General features: G+C 43.1%; 1 protein-coding gene across 1 annotated transcript; it reads left to right on the top strand.

Moving 5' to 3' along the window:
* The first annotated feature begins 444 nt into the window (after positions 1-444).
* Positions 445-10,355, top strand: LOC126256507 (cuticle protein 21-like). The gene is made up of 4 exons (XM_049955489.1): positions 445-498; positions 4,955-5,084; positions 7,786-8,376; positions 10,141-10,355. Exons 1-4 carry the CDS (start codon positions 487-489, stop codon positions 10,263-10,265), a joined length of 858 nt encoding a protein of 285 aa, XP_049811446.1. The 5' UTR covers positions 445-486; the 3' UTR covers positions 10,266-10,355.
* Positions 10,356-10,747: the final 392 nt, after the last annotated feature.

Below are 10,747 nucleotides of genomic sequence, written 5' to 3'. Positions count from 1 at the left end.
GTAAATAACGCCTGCTTAACTGGGTTTTGACCATGAAACGAGATGCCAACAATATAGTCAATTTTAACTCGTACTTTTTATTGTTTGATTTGCAGTACAGTGAGATCTAAAGGCGCTGTGTGCAGCACGGTCACAAACAAGTTTCACTGTAATCGGCTCAAGGGTCATGGACAAGCTATATGGCCTCCACAAACACGTCCTATCTCGGTTCGAGTGCGATGCGTGATTTTGTTGCGTGTGAGCACATGGAGATGCCGTTCCTTTCGAAACGGCGTGGCCCCGGTGAGCGGCCGGTGGGAGAGGTGAGGGCGAGCCGGGCGTGGCAGATGCGAACCAGATCTGCTTGCGTCACAGCCGCGCCGGGACGTCTTCGGCGCGTCCTCCGCGGCTGGAGGGGGCCGCCGCTGCTCGCTATAAATCGAGGGACGGCCGCTGCTGCGGTCAGTCGACCAGGGGCCGCCTCCTCCACATCTCCTCTCAGCTGACATGGCTCTTCAGGTGAGGTGTCTGTGACGTGGGGGAGAGCTCGGCAGAGCTGGGGCAGGGGCTACAGAAGACAGCCCTTAAGTACAGGGGTCAGTACGCGTAGCTTGGAATGATAACGATGGTTGGTGGTTTATCCATTGTAGACGAGTTCCAAATAAGGGATACTATGATAGAAACCATTCTGCACCCACCTGCATATATGAACTGTACACCTCTAAAACGGGTCTAAATTTTCGAAAAGTCTTTGGTACTAAAGCAACCAAATAATCATTTCAGTAATGACCTCTCCTCTGTAAGATAAGTAAAAAAATCTGAATGTCATTCCTTTCGACTTAAAATTATCTGTATGCCAATATCACTGATTGTTTATTTAAGTATCTTCTCATTTCGCCTCACGAAACAGAGCGCTCTTAGCTCCAGAACTTTTCACCACAATCTATGCATCACCTGCATCTACACCTACGTATATGCGGTGAGTCAGGTGCCCTTGCTGCTGGGTTTTATGCAGCACGAAACTCCTTCGAATACCACCCACAAGATTTTCGTATTCTCTCGCTCGGTATGTGCAAACTATTTGTCCTAAAAATAAATGAAAAACATTTTTAGGGGGAAATTTAATGTGTTTAATTTTGTACTGGGATACGTTTTTGCTTGACGCCACGGTTTCCGAGTCATCCAAGAAAAACGCGTTTGAGCGTCACTTTTATACGTTTTCCTTGAATAATTCGAAAACTACAGCCTCTAGCGAAAACGAATCCCAGTATAAAATTTAACTACAAAAACATCTTGTTTACTTTTTTCTGTAGAACTAACAGTTTGCCAGTAGCGATCGAGAGAAAATAAGAATATTGCGCGTCTTATTTGATGGCTGTGTGGGTTGAGTAAAGCCCACAGTAGGGGCAGCTGAGCCATCTGTATATTTTGCAACCACTGTGAAGTGCATGATACAGTGTACTATTTATAAGGATTTTCTCTCGTTCTATTCGCGTACTTAGTCCGGTAAGAATGATTGTTTAAATGTCACCAATATTTGCGGCCCCTACAGGAGTTATACGGATTGGTTTGTAGTATATTCCTTTATCATAGTTACGAGTGATGACACAGTAGTTTGCGGCATTAGCCATTAGCCCACGTTGCTGTGTTATGGTAGGTTAACTATATTGATCAAATAAAGGCTCAAAGTAATATACTTGTCTTCTGTGGATGGTGCTTTACCATTTGACGTATGTGATTTCGTATCAAAAATGGTTCAAATGGCTCTAAGCATTACGGGACTTAATATCTGAGGTCATCAGTCCCCTAGACTTAGAACTAATTAAACCCAACTAACCAAAGGACACCACACACATCCATGCCCGAGGCAGGCTTCGAACCTGAGTCCATAGCAGCAGTGCGGTTCTGGACTGAAGCGCCTAGAACCGCTCGCCCACAGCGGCCGGCGATTTCGTATCTACGAATTATTCCGAACAAAACATGTTTTCTTCATACTGTAAAATAAATGTCACTGAATAAAAAATAGTTTGCAATGTGAAGCGCTTACATACCCAGAGAACGTTTATGTTAATTGACTCTGGTCGCAGAAACTTATGCAATTGTATTCGTAAGTAGTTCTCTTACTAATCTCAGTAATGCTACAACACCAAGAAGGGAGGTCGCAAGGCGAGAAATCAGCCGCAGTGCGATGTGGCAGCAACTAGTGTCGAAAGGACGGTTCAAGTTTTCATTGTAGGTCACTTTTATTTTTTTTATTTTTTAGTGCAAAGACATCATTTCATTGCAAATGTCTTTCATTACTCAGAATGTTGTATATGCTCCTCTCCACCAACGGGTCATCCACGAACAATCATTCATTTCCACCTTTATCAGCTTCACCATTTGGACCCTCTCATGTTTGCGTGATGAACCCATGAACTGCTGCGCCTGTACATTCGATAGCCTGTGGAGCCTATGTATCTTCCTACTTAATCGACTAAGTTGACAGTAATACAGTTAATAAGTTTTATCTCATCCGCTGCAGGCATGCAACCAGTAATGTGGCTTAAGCTCGCCCGGCTAGCAGCGCGGTCTAACGCGGTGCTTCCCGAGCGGGAAGGCGTGCCGGTTCCCGGCACGAATCCGCCCTGCGGATTAGTGTCGAGGTCCGGTGTGCCGGCCTGCCTGTGGATGGTTTTTAAGGCGGCTTTCTATCTGCATCGGCGAATTCGGCTGGTTCCCTTTATTCCGCCTCAATTACACTATGTCATCGATTGCTGCGCAAGCACTGTCTCCAGGTACCCATCAACATCTACCTTGCACTTCTCAGCGGTTTGCAAAGTATAGATGTAAATGAAGATCTAGAAGGCATGTAGTAACAGGAAAATTTTAGTAATGGAAACTGATAAATTTAAAAATTAATGAATACATGGAAGAGAAGATGATTAGTGTTATAATTTCATCAAGTAATTTGAGAGCTTTACTTTCTTCATACACAGTGGCTACTTCCATTCACAAAATGTGTTACCTACATGCGTAGTTGGCCTAACTGGAGATCTTTACTTCCTTGATACACAATGGATCCTTTCATTCGTATGTGACATGTGTATCTATTGGTTGCAGGTGGCTGTGACGAGTGCTTGTAGAGTTAAGTGCCCTGTTTGTAATGTTAACGACGTTCAGAGAGAAGACAGAGGGTGAAACCAGGTGTCACCCCATAACCAGTTCCTCTCGCTTGGCACAAAGAGCGCCGCCGGGCCTAGCGTCCCAATCCGACGGAATCATAACTTTCAGCTCCGTCATCATTCGATGAGTCGGCGGTCAGAGGTTTGAATTTCGTCTCAGAACATTGGGATCAGAGTTTCTTGGCCATGGACTGTCTCCCTCCTCTTCACTTCTGTTTTTCACGAGCAAGGTTATAACTGGCACCCTTCGAGTAACATGTCTAAGCACAAGCGAGCATTAGTGAGCTCGGTTACAGAGGCAGGCATGATGTTTCGTGAGAAGGAAAGGACGTGAAGTGCGAGGCAGAGGGTCCGTCCCATTGTACCAGTTACTTGGTTTTTTTTCCCATGACGCGCAGGAAGAAAGATTGTTTAAACGCCTCCGTGTATGCTTGGTTAATCTAATCGTGCAATTTAATCTAATTTTGTCCTTACGAACCCTATGGTAGCGGTACGTAAGAGGTTGTAGTACATTCCTAGAGCCTTTATTTAAAGCCGATTCTTGAAACTTTATTAATAGAATTTCTCGAGATAGTTTACGTTTATCTTCAAGAGTCTGACCGTTCTGTAGTTTCACCATCTTTTGTGACACTCTCTCGCGAGCCAAAGAAAGCTGTGTCCATTCTTGCTGCTCTTTTCTGTACAGTTCAACATCTTCTGTTAGTTGTATTTGGTATGGGTCCCACACAGTTGAGCAGCATTCTAGGGCATGTCGCGCAAGTGATTTGTAAGCAGTCTCCTTTGTAGACGGATTGCATTTGCCCAGTATTCTATCAATAAACCGAGGTCTACCACCTGCTTTACTCACGAATAAGCCTATGTGATCACTCCATTTCACATCTCTACAAAGTGTTATTTGTATGAGTCGGCCAATTCCAACTGTGAGTCATTGATATTGCACTAATATGATACTATGTTTTTTCGTTTTCTGAAGTACTCAGTTTTACATTTCTTAACATTTAAAGGAAGTTACCAACCTTAGAATCTATGATTGTCTTCGTGAGACATCTGAATGCTACACGTATTTAATCTCTGCGTCAGCGAAACCACATACGCTCTTCCTCCATTTACTGGAAACTTGCGAACTTCATGTCTGCAGAGCGGGATAAGTAGCATCCAACAGACAGATTCCCAGAGACAAATGCAAATATTTCCCATATTCTTTTCTTCTATCAGTAGCAGAGATTTCACGAAATTTGGAACTTAAAGTGAGAGTTAAATGAATCAGTTGATCTATTGAAATTGGCCTTAGAATCTGAAGTCAGTTGGCCGTCGAAGACCTGTAGACGTTTCGCTGACAGTTACAGCCAGAAAAAGGAAAACTGATATCATTTAACGATTTCACAAAATGGGAGAGTTACACAATACACTCGACAGAATATTGACATCAGCGTATGCACATATCATTCCTCCCTACATTTTAATATGGTAACGAAACACCTTTCCGTCCATATGCGTTGAAGAATCCATGATACATATCTTTTATTTCAGGAAACATGGATGGGGGTAGTCTCTGTCAAGGTGCAATTCTTTCAGACCTTTAAGATACTCTAAATCTAAAATTTCTGTTCACATCCATAGAATGAGTACTTTTTACCTCTATTAACTTTTCACACTTTCTACCTCTTTTTCTTCCTCTACGTATCTCTCTGTAGGTTTTCACACAGTAATCGCAGACGATAGACTTGCCAATAATCAACATCCTGTTGTATCACCAGTGTCAGATCACATACAGCAGAGTGTTTATGAATTATATTTCGCCGTCGTTGCAGATTGTGTTGTGCGCATGCGCGCTGCTGGGTGTGGCCAGTGCGGGCTACCTGGGCTCTCCCGCCGTCTCCTACTCGGCGGCTCCCGCCCTGCGAGGCGGCCTTCCTTACAACGCCGGACTGGGAGTCGCTGGTAAGCAGTTTGACATGAGCATCACTAGAATTATGCCTATATGTTCCAGATAAATAGCCTGGAATAACTCAGTTATGATTTTGTCTTTGGTGCTGATGCCATTTTTAGCAGCAGCATTGTGTTTTGGAACCGTGGAAAACGGAAACATACCACACACAGGCGTTACTAAATGTACATCAGTTCCATTTATCATACTCTGATATCTAGTACTCATCTATTTTATATCCGAATTTTCATCAGAAAAGAAAACGTCATTATGGTTCATCAACGAATGGGTTGTAGCACGCAAGTACTATGTCCCACAAAGTCTCCTCCCTAGGTAAAAAAGAGTGTTATTTAACAAGTTACATTTTTGTATTAACTCAGAGGATATTGTCCTCTGATTAGGTCGATTCTATAAAAAAAAAAAGCGTGTGTGATCACATTACACATTCAAAAGAGGAACACACCTATCCTTCATGAAAACTGTGTATATTACGAATTTAGAAATTCCTTTTGATGAATTATTGGGCCTGTAAAAGAATAAATATTGTTATCTAGAATAATAAAAGGGTGCATAGTACTGTAATACATCTTGGGAAGTACTTTCTTACAAGTTGGAACATATGGAGGACTACAGCATTTCTTCTGAGACAGGAATTTATGATTATGGATATTCTCATACACCTGTTAATTTGAGCTCATCGTCTCAGAATTAGCTATTAAAACAATTAACTGTTTGCGTTCTTACTTGTATCACTTCGCTGTCAGAATTTAATCTACAAAAAACATTATCTCTAACAATTTTTTTCTTTCAATTGTACACAGAATAACTCTCAGAATGATAAGGTATTAGAAAATCAATAGAGCACAGAAGTATATAAAAAATATTGTAGCAAAAGAAAACGAGGGGTTAATAGACAATACGCTAACCCTGTCAACGAAATTTAAAGAGTAACAGACGACTTAAGTTGTTGGGGCAGTCAAAGGTCAGAAAGTGTTTGTCATTAGTGTGTGTACATCTGCAGAGATGAGGAGTATTAGCGTAAGTCAGGAAGAGCTGTAAGATAGAATAAGATTCTTCAGAGATTAATATCAAAACAGACAACTTATTTTTCTGTTGCCACTATATATTTTGAAGATACGCTATTAGCAAAATGCAGGAGAGAATGTGTGGTACATATTGAGGAATTTAGACAGTTATCACTCAAAGGTGCGGAGGAATACCTGTATGCACTTTGTTGCATTTATGGATTATAGGATTATATGTCTCATTTGGTCAGAATACCTCATGCTGCAAAATACTAACGCGAATTCTTTACAGGTGAATGGAAAAACTAGTAGAAGCCGACCTCGGGGAAGATCAGTTTGGATTCCGTAAAAATATTGGAACACGTGAGGCAATACTGACCTTACGATTTACCTTAGAAGCTAGATTAAGGAAAGGCGAACCTACGTTTCTAGCATTTGTAGACTTAGAGAAAGCGTTTGACAATTTTGACTGGAATACTCCCTTTCAAATTCTGAAGGTGGCCGGGGTAAAATACTGGGAGCGAAAGGCTATTTACAATTTGTACAGAAGCCAGATGGCAGTTATAAGAATCGAGGGGCATGAAAGGGAAGCAGTGGTTGGGAAGGGAGTGAGACAGGGTTGTAGCCTGTCCCCGATGTTATTCAATCTGTATATTGAGCAAGCAGTGGAGGAAACAAAAGAAAAATTCGGAGTAGGTATTAAAATCCATGGAGAAGAAATAAAAACTTTGAGGTTCGCCGATGACATTGTAATTCTGTCAGAGACAGCAAAGGACTTGGAAGAGTAGTTGAACGGAGTGGATAGTGTCTTGAAGGGAGGATATAAGATGGACATCAACAAAAGGAAAACGACGATAATGGAATGTAGTCGAATTAATTTGGGTGATGCTGAGGGAATTAGATTAGGAAATGAGACACTTAAAGTAGTAAAGGAGTTTTACTATTTGGGGAGCAAAATAACTGATGACTGTCGAAGTAGAGAGGATATAAAATGTAGACTGGCAATGGCAAGGAAAGCGTTTCTGAAGAAGAGAAATTTGTTAACATCGAGTATAGATTTAAGTGTCAGGAAGTCGTTTTTGAAAGTATTTGTTTGGAGTGTGGCCATGTATGGAAGTGAAACGTGGACGATAAATAGTTTCGACAAGAAGAGAATAGAAGATTTTGAAATGTGGTGCTACAGAAGAATGCTGAAGATTAGATGGGTAGATCACATAACTAATGAGGAGGTATTGAATAGGATTGGCAAGAAGAGACGTTTTTGGCACAACTTGACTAGAAGAAGGGATCGGTTGGTAGGACATGTTCTGAGGCATCAAGGGATCACCAATTTAGTATTGAAGGGCAGTGTGGAGGGTAAAAATCATAGAGGGAGACCATGAGATGAATACACCAAGCAGATTCAGAAGGATGTAGGTTGCAGTAGGTACTGGGAGATGAAGAGGCTTGCACAGGATAGAGTAGCATGGAAAGCTGCATCAAACCAGTCTCAGGACTGAAGACCACAACAACAACAACAACAACAACCTCATGCTTTTAAACTTGGATTCTCATATATGCTTAACAGACTATACAGTTCAGGGAATTCAGTATTTTAATATAACATCAACCCAGCACAACCAGTAGCAATAAGTGAACTGAAAACCATAAAACAGTTCTGCGTTACACACATGTATGCTTTTATGACCAGGTGTTCCAGTGGGTGCTGGTGTGGCTGGTCCTGCTGCAGCCGCAGCTGCTGCCGCTGCCGCCGCTGCTGCTGCCAGGGCAAGGCTGTCTGGTGCTGCACTGAGCGGGTACGCACCGGGCTATGCTGGTATTGCCCCTGGCTATAATGGTATCGCTGCAGGCTACGCTGGAGTCGCCCCTGGTTACGCGGGAGTAGCCCCTGGCTACACTGGTCTGGGTGCAGGACGTTACGCTGGTCTCGGTGCAGCACGCTACACCGGTCTGGGCCGCCTGGCCGGTGGGCTGCCCGCCGAGCTGGCTGACCCGTACTACGACCCCAACCCGCAGTACAGCTTCAGCTACAGCGTCAGCGACGCCCTGACCGGCGACGCCAAGCAGCAGCAGGAGAGCCGCAGCGGCGACGTGGTCGAGGGCAGCTACAGCCTGGTCGAGCCCGACGGCAGCGTCCGCACTGTGGACTACACGGCCGCCCCTGGCGTCGGTTTTAACGCCGTGGTCTCCAACAGCGCCGCCCCTGCCGGATCGCCTGCTGCTGCCGCTGCAGCCACTGCGGCCGCCGCTGCCGCCGCCTCCGCCAGGGCTGCCCTCGCAGGTAACTGTCTAGATTTTCATAGTGTAATGGTACATGTCACAGATTTTCTCAAAAGCTTGAGCTCTGCAACATTCTCTACACTTAATTGCTGATTTTGGTGACAAAAGCCTTAGAAAATTAGTTTACTTCATATGCGTTCATTCTTTGATGTCATTACGGAATTGAATTAAAAATAATCTTGGCTGTAATAAAATATTTATTGACAAGGGTGATCGAGCCTGGTGAAAATGTGACCCGCTTCAGACAGTATTTTACATGGTGGTAGGCAGTAGTAGTGAATGGGGCAAGTATCGTGCAGTAACTGTGATCAGTTGACATTTGTAGTTCGACAAGGAATGTTCTCAAAAATTGTTCATAAGTGATAACTTTCTAGGGCAGTTCCACACGTAGACACAAATGTACTTTAAAAATAATATTTGGGCTCCATTCAAGAACTACACGTAGGCAACTGTTTAAAGAATTAGGCATGCTAACAATACATTTACTTTGTCAATGTCTTTTATGAAGAATCAACCATGACCTGTTAATAACAACAGCATTCATAACATAAATAGGCTCCACAATCAATAGCTTAACATATTTCTGAATGGAGGAAGTAGTCTACCTCCATTCTGAATGAATGAAATTTTCAAAAACAGTTTGAAATAATTTCTACTTCACAGCTTCTGTACACCATATGAGTTTGTCAGTAGATAGTATGGATCACATCTCTCAGATGTGTTGCAGGTTATTATTAAACCAAAAGTAGAGTTATCTTAGTGATCACATAGAAAATTTTCCTCATCTTTAAACATACTGGCATGTCCCGCATTAATGGTAGTTTTCACAAGTATGATCCATGAAACATTCAAAAACTAACCTAAAAATAAAACAGAATCCTTGATAGTAGTGTGGGAGTTGTGTAGTATTGGGAACAGTACAGAAACCCTTTAGTACAGTCTTAGATTCATTCAGCTTCATTCAAATTCATTCATCTGTCTATCTATATACTAAGACATTTCTAGTATGAAATTGTTTTGTGTGGGGCGCTGCAACGAGCAACTGTTCTGTGCAATTATGTCTTCATTTGGTACTAAGGACTGTGGAATGAAGGAAAGTCTGAGTGAAAATTCTGTGACGTCACATCATAAGAGGCATTTGAGATATAACCCAGGACATCGGTGCTTAGTCTGACTGAAAGAAATAGCACAGGGCTACCTCTTCTCCCTTTGTAGACTATTTACTTCTTACACCAGTAGTCATCGAACTGTGTTCCTCTGGATCAACTGTCACGACACTAACTCGTATCGTGATCTTGACTACAAGGAACGAAATTGTACTACACAGTTGTTACAGTATTTTTTAAAGGGTATAGTGTCACTGATAAAAAAGGTATCCGACATAGTTCTGTAGGTTTTTGGGGTTATTGTCATTGAAGGTAAAATCTGAGCGATTAGGTCACGTCACTCTTTTTACAAACCTCATCCTCTCTGGGATCCTCCTCATGATACTTCTAGTGTGCACAGGCAGCTGAATACAGTATATTAATGCTATTGGAGTCTCTACATCGCATGTAACTGTTTATAACAGCTAATATTGTCAAAAATTTGCCTTACAAATAATTATGTAAACTGTGCTTCAGTGTTCATTTGATCCACGTACCTAGTAGAGAATAAGCACGCAATTCAACACATACTGTTTAGAATCACCTTGCTTTCTCAGGAGCAGTGAATGCTTGCTGTAGAACCTGAGTCTGCCTGACTGACTTTCCGCACTTCTTTTCAGCTGGCAGAGTGCCCGGTGCTGGTGGTTACCCACTGTCCCCAGAGGCCGCTGCTGGAGTCTACGGAGCGCCCCTGAAGACCGCGCATGCTGCCCTCGCCACACCACATGCAAAGGTCCACTACTAGACGCGGTCTGACTCTCGCCTCCTGTAAATAGCTTCAAACGTGTAGCAAAAGCAAATGACAAATGTAAATAAAACATTAGTTTTCATTAAATTTTGTGTCTTTACTGCAATTATGCTTCATACCTCATATACACTCCCGGAAATGGAAAAAAGAACACATTGACACCGGTGTGTCAGACCCACCATACTTGCTCCGGACACTGCGAGAGGGCTGTACAAGCAATGATCACACGCACGGCACAGCGGACACACCAGGAACCGCGGTGTTGGCCGTCGAATGGCGCTAGCTGCGCAGCATTTGTGCACCGCCGCCGTCAGTGTCAGCCAGTTTGCCGTGGCATACGGAGCTCCATCGCAGTCTTTAACACTGGTAGCATGCCGCGACAGCGTGGACGTGAACCGTATGTGCAGTTGACGGACTTTGAGCGAGGGCGTATAGTGGGCATGCGGGAGGCCGGGTGGACGTACCGCCGAATTGCTCAA

The sequence above is a fragment of the Schistocerca nitens genome, chromosome 1, assembly GCF_023898315.1.
Source record: "Schistocerca nitens isolate TAMUIC-IGC-003100 chromosome 1, iqSchNite1.1, whole genome shotgun sequence".
In the NCBI taxonomy this organism is placed as follows: Eukaryota; Metazoa; Arthropoda; class Insecta; order Orthoptera; family Acrididae; genus Schistocerca; species Schistocerca nitens.
Note: the sequence above shows the minus strand (reverse complement) of the source record. Positions and strands in the feature narration are given on the sequence as shown.

What these genes read in the sequence shown, in the direction of transcription:
- LOC126256507 (XM_049955489.1), top strand. An exon ending in CGCCGGACTGGGAGTCGCTG is followed by an intron (nt 5,085 to 7,785) that starts GTAAGCAGTTTG and finishes TTTTATGACCAG; the next exon opens with GTGTTCCAGTGGGTGCTGGT. An exon ending in CGCCAGGGCTGCCCTCGCAG is followed by an intron (nt 8,377 to 10,140) that starts GTAACTGTCTAG and finishes ACTTCTTTTCAG; the next exon opens with CTGGCAGAGTGCCCGGTGCT.